The sequence below is a fragment of the Penicillium longicatenatum genome (genome assembly GCF_028827895.1).
Source record: "Penicillium longicatenatum strain IBT 33135 chromosome Unknown contig_3_segment0_segment0, whole genome shotgun sequence".
In the NCBI taxonomy this organism is placed as follows: domain Eukaryota; kingdom Fungi; phylum Ascomycota; class Eurotiomycetes; order Eurotiales; family Aspergillaceae; genus Penicillium; species Penicillium longicatenatum.
Window position 1 is genome coordinate 962,958 of NW_026643121.1, and position 26,171 is coordinate 989,128.

The window sequence follows — 26,171 nt, forward strand, 5'->3', positions numbered from 1 at the left end:
TATCAATTTTACACATCTTCAGCAATGATCATCTTTAATTCCAGTTACTTGTCTCCATATATAAATATGTATTCTTTTTTTTTTTTTTTCTCTCTCTTATTCAAGGTGGTGTGGGGAGAATCATGTCGATAGGACGGGATGTACATCACTTCCCCCACCAGACAATACTCGACGATCTCGTATTATTGCACGCATGACGGGAAACGTGGATCATGCCTTACGACTAAGCGGCATGGGGAACCACTTTTTGTTGAGCGGATCCAGCTGCTGATCACCTCGGCCGACCCCTTAGAGCTGAGGCAAGACTCCTTTCAGCTGGGCTTGCTTTTTCCTATTTTTATTTTTGTTTTAAAAAATTTGCCCCAATACCCGGGTATTCCGCTCACTTTGTTGCGAGGCGGAATGATGTAAAACAAAGCGGAAAATACTTGCACCCTGAATAAGCCTATCACAATGTAAATTTCTTCTCATAAGATTTGACCTTGGATCGACTCAATATTGGGTCCTTCGAAACTTTTCCCATGGTTCCGTCTTCAATATTTAATAAATATTAATATTAGATTCCATCCGACCTGCCACTTGACCGACCCACTGGATCCAGATGCCAAACCTGAAAAATTTAACATTCACGATCGAGAGTTCATACCCGCTCATTTGCTCTCCAGTTCCGCCCATGACGTCGAAGTTAACTCTATATTCATAGTGAAATTAAAGAAAGTAAGAGCTAGAGTAACTCGGAGCATCTACCCCTTTTGTGACAGTGTTTAAAGTTTGGTTCGTCCGCGCGGTTATGCATCAGCAGCAATCGGAAATCATCTACCGAGCCCTCTTAGTACAACGTAGGAGTGACATCTGTCAAAAGAGTGTCTATATCCTCGCCGTCTCATTTCTCAGTGTCTGATTTGTTTTTTGGACCACGACTTTACGGGCACGAAAGTGGGTAAGGAAAGAAAACGCCCATTGTTTGGGTGAGGTTGCCCGAGTCCCACCATCGCACCTGGGGCACGCCATTCATCAACGATAAAGTTCGACAAGGATTTTTTTGTCTCATTATTTCGTGTCGTTTCATTTCGAAGGAAATTAGAGGCTTGTTACCCGTTGCCCTATGGGGTTGTACCAGCCATGTGAACCCTCCGGATCAGAATCCCATCCACAAGAGCCAATCTGCTGCCACATGGAGTAATCTCGGGGGTTGGGGGAACTTGGGCATTTTGGGCGTGCGAGGCTTGTCTTGATCGTGGAAGGTTAGTCGATGTGGATTTGGAGTCGGTGGCGGTGATACGCTGAGCCATAGTTTGATTCTTTTTTTCTTTTCCATTATCCTTTTGTCTGATGTCTCAGACAATTGCCATCGAGTTTGGGACTGTGGCTGGGTTCCTAGTTTAAAACGTGGGTTTTTACGCGCTAAGAACCTTGACCGACAAGAAAAGGGAAAAAGGAAAAAAGGAAAATGAGGAAACCCAAATTGGAATATATTATTGATCTCCGCATCCTCTTCTGTTCCTGACACAGGCCCTGGTGATCGATGGACCCGTATTCTTGATTCCAAATAAGGCATATGCCCGATATGACAAAAAAGAGCAGAAGCAAAAAAAGTCAAATGAAAGTAGATCCCGAACTTAGCCCCAAAGAGGATCATTAGGAATAGACTCAACAAATTGGTACTGCATCTACGTGAGGTATAAGAAAAGATCCCCAAATTAGAAATAAATGGATCCAGATGCATGTCCACGTCCCCGTTATGGATATCTTAATGCAAAGGACAGCACATTGTTGCATATACGTACACCCTGGCAAAAGGAAAACACATACATCAAAGCCCAGGGGCGAGAATGGTCCACACCAAAGACGGAAGTCAGTGAACGCCTAACATTGGGCGCGGTTATGCAAGCCCTAGACACACTAGGAGCCCGAGGACCAGGAAATCAAGCAGGGAAATAGTTTCCTGGCGCGCAGAGACGACAGGGGGGCGGATCACAACATGTGGCTATGTTATGATCCCTGTCACTACTTGCAAATGTATGCGCAAGGCGACAGAAAAGTGTTGTACATGACCCGTCATATGGCGGTGAATTTCAGCCCATGACGTTCTTGTGCACGATGGGGTGTCACAGCCGCTCATTGCGATGCAGGTCGTCACGTTGGTTTTTCTAAGTTCGATTTAAGTTCTTGGGGGATCCCCGGGATGTTTGCGTTGGAGCTGTCATATTTTTTTTTTGTTTGGGAATGTGAGCTGTCTCATGTCAGTGCCGGCGCACCTATGACGATCGGATGCAGATCGAGGCGTTCGTGAGGGTGTTCATCGGTGAGTTTAGGTAGGCCAATGGGGTCGCATTGCATTGTGACTTGCTTATTCGTGCTTTATTCTATTAAATCTTGATTTCTTTTTCGTTTCGGAATACACGGAGGGATAAATTTGACATGTTCGTTTTCACCCTCGCGTTCCATCGTACGTGTTTCTTTCTTTTTCAGGTCTGTACGCAGATGTCGATCATGTAACCTTGAAGGTTGTCTCCTTCCATGGGTGGATTAGGTAGCCAGGCTTGGTTAGGCATCGGCCAGGGGGTATGGAGTACAGGTAATACGATACAACACGCTTTCTGGTTTTGCGGAGAACATCCTTGTCAAAGTTTGGGATCTCGCTGGATCGCACTATTGAATTCTCTTGATTAATCAATTTGATGATCGACGGCTGGACCCACCGTTCTACGTAGCGAAATCAATAGCGCCGGGTGAACTAGCCAATGTCGCTCTAGCACGGACAATTTCACGGGCTATAGGTTTTTCTTCTGGAACATGCTGCCGAACAATCGCATGTGCATATTCCTTAGCTCAATTCACTGAACTGAAAATGGCGTAAGCACGGAGGTTTCCACATGTAGTAAGCGCATGGTGGCGATTGCATTTATGTTGACCACGGGCGGAGCATGTACACACAAACTGGAGAACTCGGCAAATCAAATGTGGGAACCGAACGTCGGTCAACGTCTAGTTTTGGTTTCTCTTAAGTAAGCGTTTCATTAACCGAGTGACAGCTGCACGGGGTGAAGCTAGTATGGACATCTGTGTTACAGCGCCACAAGGATTCATGATATTGTCGTCCTGCCACTGACATCTCAACCGTGCCAAGATAGAGGCAATCCCAACAACATTCTGCAAGGGTCACGGAAGAAAAACAAGATTCGAGCCTGCCAATGTCTCCAAAAAACGATATCATATGTCGATGTTAAAAGCTATTGATATTCAGACTGCAGTTTGCCCCAGACATAATGTTACACCCAATAGTGCCAAATGGTCAGTGTACGACCCCCTCAAGAATGTCACAAATCAGAGACTGACAGGCCATGCATGCAGATGGCGCCCTTGACCACAATCCCGGGCGTTGTGGCGCCGGGGTGGCCGGGAATCTGCGTGCTTCTGGAAGGTGAGTCCGATTCCATCGAGTTTCCTCTTGGGGTAATGTATCATGCATGCAGTTTCTGGTGGCTTTCTCCATTTGAGATTAGTGTCGTTTCTTAGCGTTGCTTGTTGTAAGATTCGACGATGGTCTAGATCAGATAATCCATGTATTAGGAGTCATTGTTTGTCCTCGTGATGAGATGGTTTTAGTTAGATAGCAGCTATCACACGCATGCATATTCTCTATCTTTCTTTCTTGTACGAGGTACCACTCCACCACATTTGAAACGGTGGAACGCAGACTTTTATCATCACGAGTCCCATTATTTTGGGTATTTTCCCAATCTCCATCACCTTATTTGCGCAGTTTCTTCATCACGTGTCGGTATTAATATTGGACTGGAAGTGAGATACAACACAAGTTGAGGACCAGCCGTTTGTCAGCAGCCCTCACTAATGAGTTATCTATCTCCCTCTCCTCTCCTCTCTCTTCATCCCGTCACTCTGCCAGATTTATTTCTCCTACCTTTGAGTGGCAGCACACGCTCCATCAAATTTTGGAGATTATGGATTTATCCTTCTTTAGAGATTGCTGCATGCACTTGGTGGTGTGAGATTTGTGTCAATCATATGGACATGAAGACACTTGCATGATAGTTGACGCCTAGCACTTTCAATGTTCATCAGGACTTGAATTCCGCGGGAATGCGACGCATGGAAGAAACTCATATCACTGCACTCCCATGCTAACTTCTGACTACCATTCGCCAGTCATGAGGACTGAACGGCACATGGAAGATCGAATAAAGTCTAAGCATCCACTAATGATCTGCCATATTAAATCACCAGCCAGTGAGCATTCATGAAGCTGACATGACAGTTTAGCCGATGGCAAGGTAACGTTACCCTAACTGTTTTTGTCAAAGCGACGTTTAGTGTACAGACTTGACCAATGCAGTGCCTTCCTATTGCATCGATCTGCCTCCGATTTCGGCCTCCGATTCTCGAGGCCAGTAACGCTTTGGGCCCTTGTTTATACCTATTTATTTGGCTCCTTTCCTTGCCAAGTTTCCTGTCTAGTGGTCTCGTCACGAGATGCAAATTCTTCAAGAAATACCAGACTCAAATCCCCTACGTTGGACACTACCTTGGATCTGAACAAGACCTGATTTATCACTTCATGATACACTCACATGCGTCAAATGAGTTGTCACCGTGTCTATTCATGAAACCACAGTTCGCATGTGTCTGCAGTTTGGTGACTGACTTTTCTTTCCTTGTTGTTTTCTTCTTCTTTTTTTTTTTTTCTTTTAAAGGTTGCCCTGCGAAGAAGTTTGGTTGTTTTGCTTACCTTTCAGCCTGACCATCCATCATTGGCTTCCTATCGGGTATTTCGCGACCAATATACATCTATGATGTTAGAAGATATTTGGCACATCACAAGTGCGACGTTGGCCTGAGACCAAGATACGGTGGCCCCTGGTATGCACCGGCCATTATTGACACAAGGTCTCAGGCGAACAAGAGCCCAGATGGATATCACCACAGGGCCTCACCTTCGGCCCCATCCAAGTGATGCCCAAGCTCCAATGCCTTGAATTTGTGTCCGATGTTTTGTTCACATGGCGAAGAAACATGTGTCGAGCTGGTGGACATTTTCGGACATTTTCGAAAATCTTCCAATTGGAAAGTCGCCAAGCGGAATTCCAAAGCAACAAATATCAGCCAAGAAACAACATTGCAATTGAGAAGTACCTGTGAAGCATTTGAGAGCCTTGCTATCTTCGAGCTGGACCGCGATGGCCGATGGCACATCAGCCCACATTGGCGCAATTCGTTCAATGGCCTGTTTCGTGAATTGGAATCATGAGCCAATTCAAAATCAACGTTGAATTGAGATGCAGAGAGCGGGGGGGGGCACAATACCCAACGACCTTTTTTCGCTACGGAATGCGGGCCCGAGTCTGCTATCTCGACTTTGCTATCTGGTGCCTGGAAGACGGGACCAGGACCCCGAAAGGGTAAAAAGCAAACGGTGGCCGCCTAAAATTCGGGCCTTTATCGAAGCGAAGTGCGTCCCCGAATAATTAATTCAATAAGATTGATGACAATTTGAACGATTTGACTGGTGGCTTCGCTTTGCATCGGCAAATTCAATGATGAAAGCGCCTTATCTTTGAGACATATAGCGGACGGCCTAGCCCGCCTCTTACGCACTGAACTTTGCTTATCTTCCAGAAGCATTTCTTAGTTGACCACAACCAATCCAGAAGCAGATCCAAAACTCGGAAATTATTGAATGGCGTCAGTGGATTATGAGTGGCTTGCACCAGCCGATGAACTCAATGCATGGAAGCAGGACTGTTTTCTCGAGCATGCAGTGTGAACGCAAAACGGGAAGGAAAATATCTTATCCGCCAATTATAATTTGGGCTATCCAAGCCTCCATCCAACCACGGGGGATCTTCTATCCGTGGTGATCATGACTGGAACGAAACCCGATGTGGCTGGACAACGATTGGCTCGATCATCCAGGACTTAGGTTTTGGGCTGCAACATTGTCATGTTGACTAAAATGATGGCCTGCATAAGCGCGCCCAGCATCTGTGAGAATCCTCTAATATTCCAGTTCCTGTTCCATATTCCCATATTATTTCCTGTGATCCTTGTGATTTTGAGAGGAAACGATTGGGCGAAGGCTAACGTTTCCGTCTTTCTCTTTGTATCCACCGCCAGGGTGGGCCTAGGGATCCGGACTTGCATCTCGCCTAACACTCGGATACGAATGTGCTAGGGCCACTCTGTCAGACCACTAGGCATTGCTTGACATTCTTGAACCATCACCACCTTGCTTGGCGTGATCAAGGAATCAGAAAGAGCAGAAAATCCCCATGTCAATGCGAAGATACATTTGACTAAAAAAAAGGTCACATGGTACTATGGGGTAGCGACTCCTACCTGTTTCGGCAACTGCGGCCGAGTCCTTCATGAACTGGCCCAACGACCCCCTCAATCCTACGAACTTACCCCAGAGTCGAATGTCAGGCCAAGCCAGATAAGCCACCAGGCATATCAGTTCGACTACAGACCGCTTCTTGTCTGTTCCCGCATCCCAACACCAAAACTGCGCTATCCCTCTAATTGGCAGGCACTAAGCTGTCTGCAGGAAAGTTATATTAATCCACAGCAAAGCAAAGTGGAGCCCAGAGTGGAGATGGCAAATGAGCCTCGGCTGGCATGTTTAGTTGCTCAAACAGCAATTTAGAAGTGCGCGATTAAAAAAGAAAAATATTTCAAAATTGATTAACATGAAAATTCTAGCTGCTCTAGGAATTCCTCTCGAATTCCACTGGATGGGGGCGGAAAGCACGATAAGAGTGGCCACTTTCCACGCGGCGACGGCGGGATTTAATTTTACTGTCACCTTGGGGCGGAAATCCACGTTTCCCGTCCATAGGCAATGCAGGCTAGACTCCGGATCTCTTGATTGTCGCTAAGGATAACACTAGCAGGGGCCTATGCAGCAACCGGTTAGTGACCCGGCGTTAGCCGGGTCTAGAAAGTTACAGAGTCGCATTGCTTTTGAACCTGGTCCAATCCCCGATTATTGTAGCCAGATTGACTGGACCGAGACAATTGCACATGCTTGTATCCACCATGATATGATATCAACCCCACTTTGCATGATCCATAGGTGCAGGGTTAGGATAGGATAATACATGGTAGTCATACCAAACCGGGCTCGGAGATATCCGCTATCCTTTTCATGGTAAAAGTCCAGAAAAAACACCGGTAGATCAGGGGGAACAGGTCGATGATAAGACTTGCGGTAGATCAGATCGAGCATGGTGCCACTCAACCCCTCCCCTCCCGGAAACGTTGTCGGTTCTCATCGGCGTGAACAGGGGGCTTTCCAAGGCTAGGGGGTAATTATCAACCCCTCTCGCCTAGAAGCAGGCACGGCCATCGCACTGTTTCTAGAAGCTCGCCCAAACATTAAGATTGGTGGATGCCTGGTGAATTACCCCAGGTCCGCTCCCAGGTGGATCACGTACCTGCGCAGCTGGCGGAGTCGATGATATCGTCAGTAATCAGCGCCTTGTCGCAATTGGCTGTGTCTCTGTCTCTCTCTGCTATCTGTTATAAGCCTTCGCCTCTCCACCCTTTCTTTGGATGATCTCCGTTGAACTTGAAACCTCTTGGCAAGGGTCCAATTGCTGATCCCAGATCTTATTTCCCCCCCTCTCGTCCCTACAAATCAAATGATTCACGATTAAAATTCCATTCCGTTCAATGCAATGACGCGAACAGAGCCTTCACATAGCGCTTCGTCGTGGGAGACGAAAAGCATCGCCGCCACTGACGATGGCCACCGACTTGACTCGGTCGGCCAGGATCCACGCCCCCGCGGTCGAATCCGTCGGTCAATGACGGCTTGCAATACATGTCGCAAGCTGAAGACCCGCTGTGATCTTGACCCTCGTGGCCACGCATGCCGTCGGTGTCTTTCGCTCAGGTTTGTGCTCATCTCTCTCCCTTTTTTTTGTCGTTTCACGGAATTCTGTATCCCGCACGCGACATCTATTGCCCCAATGCAACATGATCCTCCCAGCGATCGTCAGGCTAACCGTTCATTGTAAGGCTTGAATGTGAGCTGCCTGAAACTCCCGATCGATATCAGGACAGTGCATCTACGTGGTCGGATGCCAATGTCGCTATTCCCTCCATTGAGGAACGGCTTGTATCTCTAGAGCGTGGCATGGGCGAAATGATACATCTCATGCGACAAATAGTTAATCAGCCCCCCGCAATGGGCAGTCCGAACTACCAGTCACGAAATAACAGTATAGACGGCTCGACTGACAGTGGACCGGGGTTTACCTTAAAACCAGTCCAGTTCATTCGCGATTTACAGATTGAATGCTTCGGCGAGAGGGATCAGTTCCCAGCTGAAGGTGAACTCCTGGGTGATGTTGTCTCCCAGGGGATTGTAGATGCTAAGTTATCATTGAAACTGATCGAACTGTGAGTAGCGCAAAGCTCTTTCCCTGGATTCGACTAACCAATCTCTAGATTTGTGGATTATTTCAGCCCATGGGTCTCCATAGATCATTCATCAAATATCCAGCGGACAAATCCTCTACTTTTTAATACTGCTTGTTTGCTTGCGTCCCGGTATCTTCCGGGAATGCCTCCAAATACTACTCATGAGATTGCACTGCAGGTGCAACATGCAGTCACAAAAACACTGTGGAGAAAGTCTCCTTTGACCAACGACTTGCTCCAAGCCCTTGCGCTACTTTGTCTATATCCTACCTCTGGTCACAAAGAAGGTTTCATGGACGCCTGGTTGTTGAGCGGGATCTCAATCAACCATGCCCTGACCTCGTTCAACTTTCTACACAGCCCACCCGCTAAGGGTGTGCTGCCCGGCGAAATGCTTCCTCAAATGCGTCTGTGGAACACATTTTGTCTTACTCATTTACAGTATGCTCTTTTTCTCCCTTGACATGATCACTCACTAACCGAATACAGTTCTGCACTTGGCTACGGGCGTACCGTCAACGTGCAAGCTCAATATTTCGACCACTGCTCTCGCATCTTAGACCATCCCAGAGCCACCCCCGAAGATGGACGTATTGTCGCTGAGATCTCCCTATATCGAATCGCCCTGAAACTCCAAAACAGCCCGCAGCGCCTCCAGTTCGCAGAAGTCGAATACGAGGAACTCGAACGCTGGAAAATGGAATGGGCCCACCTCCTCTGTATGTTCATCTCACCTGCCCCATACTCTCCTGAACCCAAACCACTAACAATCCTCAGCAAGCGAAGGCCAATCAACGCTCGAACTAAGCATCTGGTTCTGTCAACTCCTCCTGCACAGGACAGCAACCCGAATTCAAGATTCCGACCGCCTGATAACCGAAATCTGCAACAACGCCCGTCTAATAATCTCCCGCTCAATGCAAACCCGCTTCTCCGCCGCACCAGGCCTAATAGACCACGTCTATTACATCCTCGGTTACGCCGCTTTAACACTATGCGATTACAACCCTTCCGATCCACTAATCGACCAAGTCCGCGCATTCCTTCTCCACCTCGCTCCCAGCAGCGATCACCTCTCATACCGGATCGCGTTCATAGTCGGCGAAGTGCAGCGCCGATATTCCGAAGCTGCGACAGCCGAACAATCCTCGCCGAGTGCCCAGGTAGCTCTGAAAAGCGCTATGTTCCCGCGCACAGAGGGCTTGGATCTGACTCAGCTCATTCCCTCCGCGAATGGGATGGAGCCTGTTGTTGATGGGTATGGGGTTTTTGATCAGATGATGTCGGGTTATGGACCGAATCAGGCGTCTTTCTCGGGGCCGGCGCTGTTCCAGCAGCATTCCGCCCCGGTTATGGGTGGGGCTATGCCTATTGGCCTGGTGCCAAGGGCTCTTCATGATTATTGATATGTTTTCCTGTTTTTGGTGTTATGGCTTTATGTTGGATGTTGTGCGATGTTATGTTATTATGGGATTCTTAGTAAATATCTATTTTGGATGGGGGAAGCATGTTTTCATGCTCGATCATGTTGCATGCAAAGTCTAATTATTTTCCGGTGGTAAAAAAAGACTCATTTCATTTGGTGTCATCAATGGATGTGTTTCTGGATCTTCTATGGTCACGATAGAGCACTCGCCCATGATGGGCTACAGTCGTTTATTCACGGATATCGTGTATTCACGGCTATTGAATATATTAGTTCGAACTTACACATACAAACTTCCAATTGGAGAATGATTCTAACGACAAGGTCCCCGTTCTTGGTTTAGCGTAGAGCTCGGATTACTATCTATAGATGACATCGGATGCCCAGGAAGTGTCGCTGCTGGTTCTAATCAGTCGAAGCCTTGCGGGGTGATTAACAGGATATTTCGTTGGAAGATAAAGAACCAAGAATGAACAAGCTGCCAATGCGCCAGTAGTCAGTTCCCATGCAATCATGGCACAAGGGCTAACACCATCTTACTGAAATCGGTAAAAAGCGGCTAAGTTGGTAGAGTTGACAGCGCCACGTTTCCCCAGTCGAACGACTATTATCCCACTACGCTCATGAATGGTAGGAGCAGATGTGAGGAGCACTACTGAGTCTCTTCCGTGACAGAGTTGATATCTGTTTCATCAGGTGGGAATTGGATAAATTTCATGGAAACTGTTAATTGCTTATCCAAGTCATAGATTTCTGGAATCTATTATCATTTACTCTAACAGATTCCACAAATCGTAGGAAAAAAAGACTTGACATGGAGAAACCCATTTATTGGGTAAGCTTCTTCCAGCTATCCCGGTTCTTCAAGCCCTCCCACCATTTCTTGAACGCGGGATACTTGTCGACAAGCTCTGAAAATCCGAACTTCTCAACAAACGTTCCGTAAGGAAGATGGTACAGATCTGCCAGAGTCACATTGTCACCACCGAGGTAGCTCTGTTTAGACAAGACCCGCTCATATCCCTGTAGAGTCAAATCGAGCTGGTTCAACAGAGTCTTAACTCTGGCTTCATCAGTAGGACCGTGGCCCTTTCTAGGCTTGAAGACCTTCTCATAAGCAATTTGAGAAACAATGGGGTCAAAGTAGGACTGTTCAATGGAGAGCGCCTTGATTCGTGGTGCGTTAGCGTTGTGAACACCAAATAAAACCAAATAGATACAATCACTACATACCTGCTGATAGAGGGCATATGCCTTCAAGTCAGTCTCGGAAGGAAACAGCACGGCTCCCTTGCCTTGGTACTTGGCAGCGATGTACTGTGCAATGGCCCTGCTTTCTGAAACACAATTAGCATGTGCAGCCTTTTTGTACAATTTCTTTCGCATTGCAGATTCTGTGTGGTATCAAGTCAAGCTTACCAAAGATTTGAACCCCAGTCTCGGTATCTCGGAGAACGGGCACCTTTCCGAATGGGTGGAAGTCATTGAGGTACGATTCACTCTTCTGCTCGTTCTGGGCTAGGTTGATAGGAATGAACTCAATTTCAACGCCCTTCTCCTCAAGCACCGTGCGCACACGGTTGGTGCAGGTGGAGTTAACGAATCCGTAAAGCTGGAGAGGCATTGTGTTGGTTACTTTGGCAAGAACAACGCTAATGTTAGTCACAACAAGCAACAGCGGGATATCCCACGCAGGATGGAGCAGAATACTTACAAAATGCAAGACGTCAGCGAGTGAGAGTCCTAGTATTGTTTGTCAAAGCCGGGGTGGTAGCTATGAGTTGATCCCTTTAATAGACGTGCCCCTTGCCTTGGATTTGATTTGTCGAGAGTGCGGGGACTTTCCGGAATGTTCATAATCAACTTACCAATCTACAGTGGACACTCACTAGGAACTTCATAGATAATTATTTCTAATGGAAGTTGAAACACTCTAGCGCACCTTCCACGCCAGAATTAATTGATAGTAGGAAAGGATTGGTCAGTCGACTGTACTTGAGTACGCGGCCAGCTTAGGGTGACCGATGACAATAATTAACGAGTGGAGGGCAACTGCCGAACTGTCGGCTTGTGGGCAATGGCGTTAAAATCACGCTCATAAGGTTCTGACATGTTCTTCAGCATAGGATTACAGAACCTCGTGGATCTCACTAGTCCAGGGCGGAATGGAGCCGCGCTCGGCAAATAAACATGTCGGTCTGCCGGGTTGCCGAGCCAGCGACCCAAAGAGTCAATGACTGCCGGTGCCGCTAAAATGTTGAACAATTCCCTGACTAAGAAGACAATAGTGTACCTGTAAGAAATCCATTTGTAAAACTTTGGCACCAACTTCAATCCGGAGTGCTAACAATATACAAATCTATCCCTATGAACAAAGAGTGGATCCACTGAGCTCAGAAGTAGGATATAGAATCCGCGGCTCTCCACCACTCATAGGAACAGCAACAACACCACTGTCATCAACGGTGATACTAGAGCAAGTGAAGATTTCAGTGACAGCTAAACCAGCCACAAAGCCTGTGCCCGACAGCGAGAGAGTGTATTTACTTCCACCCTCACCAAGATTGGAGAGAACAGTGATAGTCTGCGTTCCGTTATAGCCTTTTCGCATTGCCAAGGTAGTATCATCTTTGTAGATGGGGTAATTCTAAGGAATCTTTTAGTGACTGATTGAAAACCACAACACTCGAATCCACCTCACGAGAGGAAGGTTACTCACCTTGTAAGTGATGTAATTCTCAGCTTGGTAAATCGCCTTATTCCGGACAGCATTAGTTTGTGCGATGAGTCTGTATAACTCGCTACTGGTATTGTATCCCGATAACCAAGTAGCTTCACGGTTGTAAGGATCGCTGCCGCCGTTATAATGCTGTTCTTGTCCGGCATAGATGATTGGGATACCATCTGACATGATTGTGAAAGCGGCCACGTTCTTGGCTAGCGACATATCTTCGGTGTATGAAGCGAAACGGGGATTATCGTGATTTTCAATAAAGGTTCCTAGGAGGGTAGAGTCCGAACAGTCGGATTTAACCGTGTTGATCATGTCGTAGAGATCACTGATGCTTCCACTGGTGGATTCGAAAGCTCGGAGGAGGGGATAGTACCTGCTCGTTATTAGTAATTTTCTTGCGCGAATGGTGCTTGACATACATCGGGTAGTCGAGAACGCCATCCAAGACCTTTTGGTATGGACAAACCAATGCTGGGTCACCATTGTCTACCTCGCCGACACAATAGACTCCAGCGGCAGACTCGAAACCAGCCCAGAAGTCCTTCTGAACTTCCATAGCAGAATCGATGCGCAGACCGTCGACTTTGATACATGTTAGTAGCCATTTTCATTGTGCAACAGTGGATCTTACTGGAATAATTAGAAACCAGATCCGTAATCCAGTCGTTCCAGATAGTCTGCACAGTGGTGGACTCAGTGTTGAGATCAGGCAAAGAAACAATTGTATCCCCTTCCCAGCATTTTTCCACCATGGTCAGATTGCTGTAGTCAGTGATCTCACAGTAAGAGTGGAAATAATCCTTGGAGTTGAATGGAGTGAAGACGCTGTAGTCCACTGTATCTCCAGCTCCAGCATAGCCCTGTTCGTATCCACAATCAGTACATTCTACACCCTTCTTCCAATCTCGCTGGGGAACTAACCATATGGTTGGTCACGACGTCGACCATGAGGTACATGTCGCGATCATGAAGAGCCGAAGCCAGAGATTTTAGATCATCTGCCGTGCCATAATTTGAGTTGACAGAGTAGCTTTGAGCAGTCAGTGACACCATACCGCAACTTGGAGATTGACTCGGTCAACTTACATATCCTGTTGCCAGTAGCCATGGTACGCCTCTCCATCAGCCGTATGCTGAGAAAGCTGCTTAGTGACAGGCGTGATCCAAATGGCAGTAAAACCCATGCCTTGGATATAATCCAGCTTCAAATACCATTAGTTCGAGAGATCACTATGTCGATAGAAGTAGCGATTACCTGGTTGATGATTCCCTGCCATGAACCACCACAATAAACCTAGAAACATGTAAGCTTTCTATCCAATTGACATCTTTTAGAATAAACATACCCCATTATTCGTATCGCAGGTAGCAGTCGTAGAGCCATCAGTCCGTGCAAATCGATCAGTGAGCATGAAATAGATAGACCGAGTGCGCCATTGTGCAGGAGTCGCTGCGATGGCGGAGCTAACTAAGCTTGCAAGCCCGAAGAAGCGCCAGAGAGACATACTCAATCTACTGCCATGTATGAAGGAAATAATTCAGATGATAGTGATAAAGCGATATTTTTATATCGAGGTTGTTTCGTTATGTCAATTTGAAACAAGCTAGATGGAGCCAATTCAGATCCATCGGGAATAAGAACCAGTGGATCGACCAATAAACAGAAAAACTGCGACCGAGAGATCAGATTCAATAATAAAACAAAGTTGGATTCAACTACAAAGCATTCGTTTGCTGGACGTAGAACCGCGTTCAACATATAGCAAGGACTGATTGGGCTGGGAATGTGATGCGGAAGGGAATGGCTGACAAGATAGGGGTAACCTTTCAAACACGACCATAGCTAGTCACACAACGTGCAATAGATCCAAGTGACATGTGCTCATCCATACTGAGTAAGGATATCCCAAGACCAGATAAAGTGATACAATTCGCTCAAATCCGCCTTTAATGATGCAGGGATTCAGGGATCGTAGCGGGTCCCAAGCGGGGTCGCCGATGGCCGCCAGGAACGGGTGACGAGATCGTCAGTCAGATAGCGAGTGGAGAACCAGTTCTAGAGGCGCCGCTAGCACTTAAATTTCAGGGTCGTGCATGGGGTTGCAATGGGGGCAGAATCTTGATCGTTTGATTGGGGCGGTTATCCCGATGTCGATCGTTCAATGTTTCGACGTGTATCAGTAAGCTCGGGCTTGACCTACCTTTGTTGCTGGCATATTTTCTCGTATTCTACTTGGAACGAACAATTACCAAAAGAAACTTAATTGAATGGATTTCTCCCTACATTTTTTGCTGTCGGAATCCTGGCCTTGAAGTATTTTCTCACGTAAGCCCATAAATTAAGGTCCACCAGAACCACATTTCTGTATCTATAATCCTGATATCGCAAGGTAGTAGACGAGAACATATTTCATCATATCATTAGCTCGCGAACTACCATTTCAAGACCCAGTTCTGTTCCCAAGCTCCACCCTTCAACCAGTGTTGCAGACCAGTAATGGAAAGAATATGCAGGTCGGCGTTGTAGGTGGCAACCGTTGGCGGAAGCGGCTTGCCATTTAGTGTCAAAGATTTCAGACCTTTACTCACGTCCGCATGAGGAAGCTTCAAGCCCAAGATAGTGATGTTGGCAAGTTTGTTTGTATCTTGGAAGTTTCCCTCCGAGACAGCAGAGATGCTAGATTGGGTAGCTGTGAACCGCACAGTACGTGTAGCATCTGGCTCTACACTTTCTCCGTCGTCAAGGTAAAGCTGTCCTGTGGCAGATTGGCTTCCATCGAGAGAAGCCATGAGAGACCATGGGGAGTTGCGAGCATCGCGAGTAGTCAATGCGGGCTCCTGCATAGGGATGACATGGCCGCCGCGAAGGTATACGGGGATGTGACCCAATGGAGCGGAGATGGTAGTGTTGACTCCTGGCTGAGCGTTGACGGCAGTCTGGTTGTACCAATCATACCAGATCTCGCCCTCCTTCACGCCAGGGAAGACTCCGCGGACGTAGTCGACCTGGGGCTCAAGAACCGGAATCACCATAATGGAGGGACCGAGCAGGAACTGGGTATTGACGTTTGCCAGCGACGGGTCGTTGGGAAACTCCCAGGCCAGGGCCCGCATGACAGTCGAACCGGTGGTATGAGCGAGATGGAACAAGGTGTAGAAGTAGGGGAGAATGGCATAGCGAATCTTCATAGCCGACTTGGAAGCATCAATGACGGAGGCCCATTGGTACGGCTCCTGACCAATCGTCGAGAGCTCATTGTGATTCCGGTAGAAGGGGAAGAATGCCGAAAGCTGCATCCATCGGTTGCAAAGCTCCTCATCACTGTTTCCGTTGAAGCCGCAGGTGTCAACGCCAAACATGGGAATACCAAAGAGAGAGAATGACAGCGCCTGTGGAATGGAGAAGAACATGTATGCCCACTTGGAGAAGTTATCACCACCCCAGTGACCTGCCCATTTGCCAGCTCCTGCGAAAGTCGAGCGCCCGATAATGAACGGGCGCTTCACTGAGTCAACCTCGCGTAGACCATGGTAAGTCGCATTTAGAATTTGGTATCCCCAAAGATTATGCACGTCATATTCCTGTACGCCATTATTGTGTGTAGCATTGGGAGATACAGCGTGAACAGCCAGGTCGTGACCAGCCTGATCATGGTTAATGACGTAAGGAGGATAGTTGATGTCACGCTTGCCCGGGGTAGGGGAAGTACGGAGGTAAGACATCGTCGTAGTTGACTCAGTCCCAGCGGTGCTTGTAGCCGCAGCTTGACTCGAGGACCCTGCTGATGCAGATGCGGCCTCGGTCGCATTTGTGATATTGAACCACTCAGGATAATCGAAGACAATATTACCTTCTTCTCCGGGAAGCAAAAATGAAGGGTGAACCGGGTTCAAGCTGAGGTTGTGGCTTCCGCAGCTTCCAACGCAGAAAGATGAGACCTCGCTCATATCGATCCAAATCCCGTCGAAGCGAATTTTCTTGTACCAGGTCACGAGCTCATTTGCCCAGTAGGCACGGGCCTTAGGATCTTGCCAATCGGGGTACACTGTGTATCCAGGCCAGACAGCACCGATGTAGGTGCTTCCATCGGGGTTCTTCAGGAAAACGCTATCTTTGGCTCCGCGGGTATATGGTTCGTAGCTGTAAATGTTAGCGTCTGTCTTTGGGGTGATGGAGATGAACATACGCGTCGGACGCATTATGAGGATTCGGGATGTAAAGAGCCGAATCGACGATGGGGACATAGTGGCGACCACCATCGTGAAGTTTCTGCAAGAACTTCTCGCCCTCAGGATATCCAAAGCTGTTTGGGTCGTTTTCGAAATCACGGTAGGCCTTCATGTAATCAATATCATTCCTGGGATAAAGAATTAGATTGTCATTCGGAAAAAATCATGCAAGTTTGGGCTGCCTTACCAGAGAGTCTCGAGAGGAATTTCGAATTTCTCAAAGGTTGACAAGACCGAATCCATCACAGACCAATTCTGATATCCCCAGCGGCACTGGTGGTAGCCAAATGAAAAGTACTGCTGCATCGCAGGAAGACCAACAGTGCTGACCTGGTAGTCTCTTGTGACATCGGCTTGGGTTGGTCCAGAGTAGAAGGTCAAGTCAATGCTTCCACCAAGAGCACGCCAAATGAGGCTTCGAGGGCGGGTAAGGACCTCCTGACCATGGGCATTTCTCATGAAGACACCGTGCGAATAGGAAACATAATCTTTGGACTGATCAGCGTGGTCACTTGACACCAGCTTGTGATGACCCTTTCCATCGACCTCGTAGTAGCGAGTGTCGAGGTAAAATGGATGAGATCCATAGATGTTGCTATGAGCGCATTACATTAGCTTTTGTCGTGCAAACCAAGGATCCGGGAAACTTACCCATCAATTGGGTCCGCAGTATCCGATGCGTAAAGCGTGAGTGTCTTGTTCTGCAGAAGACGCAATTGCTGAATATGCTCGCCGATTCCGTAAAGATTGTAGTCATCGGGCAAGGCAGTGACGAACTCAATGAACTGGTCCTCAAACACCAAAACAGTGCCCGTGGTATCGAAGATAACATCCTTGTTCGACTTGCGAATCAACTTGAAACCGAAAGACGGTTCATTGGTCCAAGAGATCTCAATGTCACTCTGTGATTTGGATGCGTGCTTGTCGGCCTTTGGTCGAGGTACAAGGTCCTCGGGAAGCAGAAACCATGACGAGTTCGAAGAATCCATGTACGTCGGCGTGATCTCAACGCTGAGTCGATCTGTCGCAAGGTACTTGATCGAAAGATCCAGTGAGTCCACGTCATTTCCATATGCATTGCATGGGTCGCCAGCCAACTTCAAGGTAGCCGTGAGCCCGCTGGAATCATGATGGATGTCGGTTGCTTTGTAGCCAGGGCAGGCCGTCTGCGCGTCGATAGCTTGGGGGTCATCGATGTTGGCAATCAAATTAGCCCCCTCATCAGCTGCAGCAGGGACGGTAAACTGAGAGTATGCTGTGTTGACAGTGGTACTCGGTGCATGTGTCAAGCTGGCCCCATGAACGCCCTGCAATAGCCATGCACTGGCTAAGAGGCTGGTAGATCTCACCATGGCGCCTGTATTTTCCGTGCCAGTTTTGTAGGACGAAATCAGCTTTTGGTCGCACCACTTGGAATTCTTGCACACAGGGCTGGCTCTTTATAGCTTTCTATGGACCCCGGCAATTAGCTGCTGGGGTATCCTAGCGCGATAAATTCTCCGCGCTCGAAAATGACCGGTGTCTATCCGAAGACACTGGTTCCCGTGGTAAAACTCCGTTGAATTCCCGGGGGCTGGCGGGATCGACCCTGGAGTAACATTCTTGGAAACTCCCGCGGGGGCTAGAATACATGGAGACCCAAGCCATGCAGAAATGATCGTCATCCATTTTGCACTTTGCTCTTCGGAAAGAGCTTTCCAAAGCTGTGGAGCTTCAATTGTTTCCATGGACGCAATTGAGATTCTGAGCTCTTGAGCTTCTGATTGGCCAATTCCCCGATAAACGCCCGTACCTACTTTCCAGACCCCTGAAGTGCATGTTTGCAACACGGACGCTGACAGGTTCATCGAGCGACCCTGGCAATCGCGAGTCAATCAGATCGAAAGCCGATATAGTAGGTCGAGGAGGCTTAAATTTAACCTAGAAAGGCGAAGAGTAATCATGCCTTTAATTTAGACACGGCCTAGGCGGTAACTTGACGAAGTCATAATATTTGGCTAGTGACGTGGAAACAAAAGAAAACTGTGACCAATGCCATCATAGTGAGGCAATTGGGGGAATACCGAAAACAAAGCCGAGCTCTGGAGAACGGGAAGGTCATCGCGAAATCCTCGGTATTTTTCAGGAGCAGTGGATTTGATGGTCCCACTGTGCTTGATGCGGGGTACCACTTTGCATCTGGTTTGACTGGTAGCACCGCTCTGCCGGGCGAGTACCTACATAGCAATCAATTTGACGCATCGGAAGTTGGAGTGCCAGCTTTCCTCATAGATTTTGGTGCAGTGATCTAGGATATAGATTGGGGATTTGATATCATTCCTTGCAGGCCAATGATCGGCGGTTATCAACTCTCGGATGAGTCGTTCAATGCCCCACCCGAGCCTTTGTATTCTTTGTGCTGCTTCGGAATTCGGAATCCACTGCTAGCTTGTAAGTAGCAACCCGATAGATCGAGTAGCAATTTAACAGGTCGCCGTTGTGGTACAGTGCCTCGTGATGCCGCCCGCCTCTATGTATGGGTTCCCAAAGGATCATAAAACGAGATGTATTCCGTTTCTTGCTCACCAGTCCCAGAACACATAAACTTTCAAGACTTAAAGAACATCTTATGCCGGTTGCATATAGATGACAGCATAATTCCCTCGTACATATACGTATCTCAATATACAATTGAAGAAATCCGGATTGTGTTAAATTTTACGCTAATGATTTTTAAATTCACAAGTATCTGCCCCCTCCTCCCTCATCTCCCTCAGCCTCTTAATTCATCCCACGGTGTACTCATCCACGTCCTGAGCGAGAAGCCTTACATTCCTGTCATTTAATGTCATGTCCATATATGTCTTGAGGTAGTTACTCAGTCTCTTGGGGCCTCTATCTAAATAGCCACTCATCTTTGCCTCTCTGCATTGCTTTAAGCGAGAGAACGGTATTGGCTAGCTTTCCTAAGAGAGCTTCAAACTTATATACACAGATCAGTCTAGATTGTTGAGATCCGAATCAAATACTATATTTTGGCATCCTTCACGCCCTGACGCCTCCAATATATCAGTCATACTTCATTGTGGCGGATAGTTACAGCTTATGATATGAAGACCCTTTTGGGAACTCTCTTTTGCCTCTTCCCCACGAATGATGGAAAGCAACAGAATTCGGATTTTTTTCCATTTTCCTTATTCCCCCTTTCCCTTGAAAAAAATAATTGCATGATGAAAATCTCATTACGGATCATTCGGTAAACATGGCAGCGTCGGGTAGTGGAAACCGTATGATCGCGGCCATTTATTGGTACTACAGTAAACTCACGTCCCGTGTTGATTGCGATAAGAGCAGATAAGATAAAGCCACGTGATAATGCCGCGTGCGGAGGCGAATCAGAGCGGAGGCGGAGTCCAGCCACGAAGAGTCACGGGTGGCGTCACGAGAACAAGTTTTAGAAACTGCTGGAATGGCGAAGTGGCAACCAGGAAATACGAAAGCCTACGTTTCTACAAAGTGGAACCAAATGTATGATAGAAACTGGCTAATATGGCCAGTGCGAATTGATTGGGTAATAGAGTATTGGGACGCCAGCTAAGGCGAAGTAAAAAGAGAGCCCGTTTAATCCGTGTTGAATAAAGTGAAAAAAAAAAAAGGAAAAGAAGCCTCAGCTTCAAAGCCCGACCGAACGCCATGCAGGCCACGTAGGACCTATCTTAGTCGAAATCATAAAATAGCAAATGATGGCTTACTGGCCACCACGAAGACGGAGCACCAGGTGGAGAGTGGACTCCTTCTGAATGTTGTAGTCAGAAAGAGTGCGACCATCCTCCAGCTGCTTACCAGCGAAAATGAGACGCTGCTGGTCTGGGGGAATGCCCTCCTTGTCTTGGATCTTACTCTTCACGTTGTCGATAGTATCCGAAGACTCCACCTCCAGGGTAATGGTCTTGCCAGTGAGAGTCTTGACGAAAATCTGCATACCACCACGGAGACGTAGAACCAAGTGCAAGGTAGATTCCTTCTGGATGTTGTAATCGGAAAGTGTGCGGCCATCCTCAAGTTGCTTGCCGGCGAAAATCAGACGCTGCTGGTCTGGGGGAATGCCCTCCTTATCTTGAATCTTGGACTTGACGTTATCGATAGTGTCGGAGGACTCTACCTCCAGGGTGATAGTCTTTCCAGTGAGGGTCTTGACGAAAATCTGCATACCACCACGGAGACGGAGTACCAAGTGGAGAGTAGATTCCTTTTGAATATTGTAGTCGGAGAGGGTACGACCATCCTCGAGTTGCTTGCCAGCGAAAATCAGGCGCTGCTGGTCAGGAGGGATGCCCTCCTTGTCCTGAATCTTGGACTTGACATTATCGATGGTGTCGCTGGACTCGACCTCAAGGGTGATGGTCTTGCCAGTCAGGGTCTTGACGAAGATCTGCATACCACCACGGAGACGCAGGACCAAGTGAAGGGTGGACTCCTTCTGGATGTTGTAGTCCGAAAGGGTGCGGCCGTCCTCAAGCTGCTTACCAGCAAAGATAAGACGCTGCTGGTCGGGAGGGATGCCTTCCTTGTCCTGGATCTTGGACTTAACGTTGTCGATGGTGTCGGAGGATTCGACCTCAAGAGTGATGGTCTTTCCGGTCACTGGGTCAGATGGTTAGTAACGTGTAAAGGCAATGATGATAATGCGTGGCGACATCTAGGCACCAAGATAGGATGGGAGAGGGAGAGATGAGGGGATGAACTCACGAGTCTTAACAAAGATCTGCATGATGGCGACGGTTATTGAGGTTAATGCAGTGATGGGTTGAGGCGTGCACGATGAGAAAAGGGGGGTGTGGTGTGTTGGAGAGGAGAGAAGGCAGGGAAGGCGAAGAGAGGGGGTTAAGTACTTCGAAGCGGAGAGGGGCGAGTTGTCTGACTAAGAAAGCCAGTGACGCGATAGCAAATGGGGAAAGCACTAGAAAGCCTGGATGCCGGGTGCCGGATGAGTCAAGAAAGTTAGGAACAGGTCATTGACGCCACCAGTGGTAAAACGGGAAAATCTTGTTCCCGAGGTTTCCCATAAAGTAGAATTTTCACCACGCTAGATTAAATTCTTCTATAGAGTTTCAAGCCGAAGAAGTTCTACTCCGTGCCGTGTCCCAGATGGTCAAGCAAGCGATGACGTGTGAGGCCTTATCGCGAAAAGAGGGGGTGGAACCTGAAATGGAGTCTAGCGGCTATCGAGGTACCCAGATACGGGTTCACTATGGAGACTGCGCCCCCCTTAATTATTCTATACTTAGCCAGTCAGGTGATGCATTCGGGCAAAGGATCGACGCCCCAACAAAAACGTTATTCTATACTATACATGACTATTGATTCAGAAAAAAGTCAATCGGAAGAAATTTTCAACGTTTTCCTGAAAAAGAAAATTGGTATCGCTAACGAAGGATATATAGACAAGATCCCGCGATTTGCTCAAAGGCGGAGAAATCCACCCTTGTCGCCGTTTTCCTCGGCGACTCCGGATCCAAAAAACACATCAACAATCCCGACACAAGAATGCGAAAACTTGGACTGCACGCAGTCCATGCTTTCCTTGGTTTCGTCCAGAGAGTCAACCAAGCTTGATGCCATGGTGGATAGAGTAAAATAAAAGGCAATAAATAAAACGAGAATAACACACTCGGCCGTACACAGTTCATAAAGTTCGTGATCCTCGTTCATCGCTGAGAGCTATGCGAGAAAGGTTATACCACAAAAAAAGAAAAAAAAAAAACAAGAGTAAAAACACAGAACGAGGCTAGAAAGAGAATCTTCGACAGGAAAAGGAAATAAAGAAAGGCGGTTCCCAGGAACCGGAAAAAGAAAAAGCAAAACACACGTCCTTCTCACTAGGAGTCAGGTACAGAGAGGTATGATAAAAGAGTGGGGGATACGCTCACGCATCGTTACGACGTATATCGCATAATGATCATCCAGGTCATCTTGGCGCAATAAAGAAACAAATCGCTGGAGTGTAACTTGCTGTTGAAAACAGGTCGTGTAAAGACATCATCATCATGCGCATGCGCATCAGGTCATTTAGTTCGCACGAATAACAAGACGGTAAACAAATTTGTTGGACAGGCAGTCAAAGTCGTTACGGTTGAATGTCGAGCCGGACCGACCACGCAGGTAGTTCTCTGAGGATTGTATTAGCTTGGAAATAACAGGGGTGATATTGGAATGGAGCTTACCGTGCTGTTCGACATGTTGGCGGACCTCAGTCATAGTGTTGCACACATCCGGATTGGAGTACAGAAGTTGGTGGTGCTTTTGCGAGTCCCACTCGGTCAAAGGAGGCAACTTCTGCGAAATGGCTTGGAACAGTCCGACGATGACACCGACGGGAGTGGTCTCCATGTCGGTGCAGAACTTATCGACGGCAGCCTGATCCGGTGTGCGGTAGTGTTGGTCGAACTGCATCTCCTCCCAGACAGCCAAGAGAATGCAAGCCAGGATGAAAATCGTGGGCCAGTTCTTCAACTTCTCACCACTGTACACGCTTGAGTAGAGCGCTGAGAGCTCCTCGAGCACATCCTTCTGAAGTTCACGCCACATGCTAGCCATGGCACACTTAATCTGGAAGTTGATCATGACGGGAGCCATGGTCTTGCCTCGGAACTTGGAGGAGGCCTCGGAAATACGACCCAGGAAGCCATCATCGTCACCGAGACCCTCCACCATGGTAACGTGGAGAGTCAAGTTGTAAGCAATGATCAGCTTCAATGCTTTCCGAATGACAGGCAGCTTGGTGCGGTAGTAATAGCGGAAGGCGGTCTTGAGCATCTGAGTCAAGAATGGAGTGCCCTCAAAGTAGTCGTCGACGAACTTCTCAAAGGTGCCATTGCCGTCGATATGGCGGTCCAGGTAGTCAGACAATGTAGCGTGCGAGATACCCTCCATGCCAGCAGAGAGTTTAGCGGTCTCGACTTCATATTGTGTAGGCTCGCGGTGCATTGACTCAACCCAATCAATGGTGAAGCACTGCTCGTCGCGGACATAGACCTCGCGAGCCTTGATCGGTAGGATCTGACCATAGCCGTGTGTGATGAACAGGGTACGCTCCTGGTCCGAGAAACCCTTGATGTTGCCAACAGAGAATCCCATAGAAATGTGACGCTCATAATCTGCCTTCCAGTCCTTCATGAAATAGCCAATCTCCTTGATGTCGATGCGAGTGCACGGCACCTGCCATAATCGCGCATGTGATGGCTGGCAGCCGGCACAGGGCTCACCCTTATCGCAGGTCTTTTTCAGGAACTTGCAGCGCAAGCAAGCACGCAATTTACGTATTTCGCTTGCCTGTTTACGCTGGTCCGGCTTGAGAGGACCCTTCCGCTTGCCAACACGCTTCTCGGTCTCGGGCTTGCCGGTTTGAGATTGCTTGCGAACCTTGGTCTCGGAGGTCTTGGCTGCGATGGGACTCTTTCTTGAAGGTTTCCGACTTGGGGGAGAGGCTGATGAATGAGAACCAGAAGAGCGAGTGGGTGAAGTAGACTTCTTAATGGGCACAGGAATCGGGCGGACCATAGCACTAGGGCTGACAGCAGAAGGCGATCGGGAGCCTGGTGAAGAGTGCTCATGACGCACAAGAGCGTTACTTGGCGGGGAAGTTCCAGCGAAGCTCAGAGCAGCATTGTGGCTGTACGGTAGATCCATGCCTTCAGATCCGGGAGAACTAATCGGGTGGGCGATTTCAACGAAGCTGCCGTAGGAGGTTGAATATGAAGACTCGGAAAGACTGCGGTCGTGAAGCGTCTGGGTGGGGTTGACGAAGACACCTTGCTCGGGGAAGCCGAAATCCAGTGAGCGACGGTGATCCACTGTGCTCCATCCATTGTCGCTACTCGAGAGGGAACGGACCTCGAGGTAGGTATCGGTGGGGGAGCTACTCTCCAACACTGGGTGCGGGGCATATGAAACTTCCGGAATTCCGTTGGGGAAGCCCATCAAGTCGTGCTGGAAGTCGTGATAGGTGAATGGCACCATGTCGACGGGGGCCGATAGCGGCAGATAAGGTCCATCGAGTAGACCAGCACTCATCTGGCCCTGAGGGCCGGACATCAGATCCACCGGGGACGACTGAATGGCCATGCCATAGCTCGCGGCGGTAAATTGGGGGGCGGATGATGGGTCCTCGGGCGAATAAGACAAATGTTGATGGTGAGGGGTCTGTTGCAAATGTTGGTGGTAGTGCCAGTCGACCATTAGATTAGGATCTTGGGCCACCGACTGTTCCAGAGGGTGACCGCTGGTTTGGAGAGGCGATAAATCATGGGTTTCGTCTGACCGTGGGGGATGTTGGTCGACCGCTACAGGCCATGTTTGCTGTAGATAACCTCTAGAATCGTAATCGACGCCGATGAGGCCGTCACTTGATAGATCGACATTCGACATGGTGCTGATGTCGAAGGTTCAAGTTGTGTAAAAGAGAAAAGAAGGGAGGAAAAGGACCAGCCTGGATGAAAAGGGCCTTCTTCAGAGTGAGAGTGACACAGCCATTTTGGGGGGGGAAAGTCGAAGAAGCAGAGGCGGTGGGGGGGACAAAGCAGCGGTGAGCAAGAGATGCGCTAGGGGAGTTATCGTGTGGAGAGTGGAGAATGGCTGGTTTCCTACTGCCACGCTCTGCATCCGATTTATGTTTTGTTGAAACTAGTTGACTTTTTTTTTCTTGCTGGTTGCAAATCCCATGATCATGGACTGTGCGCTGAATCACTAGATTATGGAGTCTTCACTGACTGGTCGACAAGGATTGACCTTAAAGCTGGGGGACAAGAGAAACACGAGAATGAGATTCTTATATAGGGTGATGACTCGTATTTTTATTTTTTCTTATTCTATGCTCCATGGTCATTCACCTCGTGTATCGACATTTTGTTTACCACCTTCTATACTATCTGAGGACCCGTGGTGCCACGGAACTGAGCGGACTTCGTGGGCGAGACACACGGGAAGATAGTCGGAACGGGAGATCAGTGGAGCCAGGCAAAAAAAAAAGCCATGGAGCCAAAAGATGGAAAAGAGGGAAACTAATGGCCAAGTCCGTGGCAATAAGGATTAGGACCGTGCTCCCGGACGATCTGACATCGGATCGTGATGCTACAATAGTCAAGTCCGTCCTGGTTGGGTCCAATCACCAGCTCTAGTGCAGCAAATGGCGTCTGTGATTCGTATCTTCCAAGTTCCTCTCTGGGTGCCACCATTCCTCATGGGTGCTAGGGCATCACTGTGGGGGCTGACCATGCAGTAGGCAAGAGCAGGGATTTCCGTTGGACCATGTCGATCTGACAGAAAAAAGTAAAAAAAAAAAAAAAAGAAAAAGAAAAA

The 26,171-nt window shown here is 48.1% G+C and overlaps 5 protein-coding genes across 5 annotated transcripts; 1 reads left to right on the plus strand and 4 right to left on the minus strand.

The window, feature by feature from the left end:
- Positions 1–7,697: 7,697 nt before the first annotated feature.
- Positions 7,698–9,851, plus strand: N7484_005722 (Transcriptional activator of proteases prtT; the record flags this gene model as incomplete). The annotated part of the gene is made up of 5 exons (XM_057116141.1): positions 7,698–7,915; positions 8,041–8,424; positions 8,473–8,886; positions 8,935–9,164; positions 9,223–9,851. The coding sequence occupies 5 exons, from the start codon at positions 7,698–7,700 to the stop codon at positions 9,849–9,851; spliced, it is 1,875 nt and encodes a 624-aa protein (XP_056972024.1).
- Positions 9,852–10,699: 848 nt separating this feature from the next.
- On the minus strand, positions 10,700–11,495 carry N7484_005723 (glutathione S-transferase family protein; the record flags this gene model as incomplete). The annotated part of the gene is made up of 3 exons (XM_057116142.1): positions 10,700–11,038; positions 11,105–11,208; positions 11,291–11,495. The coding sequence occupies 3 exons, from the start codon at positions 11,493–11,495 to the stop codon at positions 10,700–10,702; spliced, it is 648 nt and encodes a 215-aa protein (XP_056972025.1).
- Positions 11,496–12,236: 741 nt separating this feature from the next.
- On the minus strand, positions 12,237–14,110 carry N7484_005724 (alpha-amylase; the record flags this gene model as incomplete). Its single annotated transcript, XM_057116143.1, has 8 exons — positions 12,237–12,518; positions 12,591–12,978; positions 13,025–13,187; positions 13,237–13,465; positions 13,527–13,635; positions 13,692–13,807; positions 13,861–13,899; positions 13,952–14,110. The coding sequence occupies 8 exons, from the start codon at positions 14,108–14,110 to the stop codon at positions 12,237–12,239; spliced, it is 1,485 nt and encodes a 494-aa protein (XP_056972026.1).
- A 928-nt stretch (positions 14,111–15,038) lies between these two features.
- Positions 15,039–18,187, minus strand: N7484_005725 (glycoside hydrolase family 31 protein; the record flags this gene model as incomplete). The annotated part of the gene is made up of 4 exons (XM_057116144.1): positions 15,039–16,746; positions 16,793–16,963; positions 17,023–17,430; positions 17,487–18,187. The coding sequence occupies 4 exons, from the start codon at positions 18,185–18,187 to the stop codon at positions 15,039–15,041; spliced, it is 2,988 nt and encodes a 995-aa protein (XP_056972027.1).
- A 4,696-nt stretch (positions 18,188–22,883) lies between these two features.
- Positions 22,884–25,241, minus strand: N7484_005726 (Zn(II)2Cys6 transcription factor domain-containing protein; the record flags this gene model as incomplete). The annotated part of the gene is made up of 2 exons (XM_057116145.1): positions 22,884–22,984; positions 23,039–25,241. 2 exons carry the CDS (start codon positions 25,239–25,241, stop codon positions 22,884–22,886), a joined length of 2,304 nt encoding a protein of 767 aa, XP_056972028.1.
- Positions 25,242–26,171: the final 930 nt, after the last annotated feature.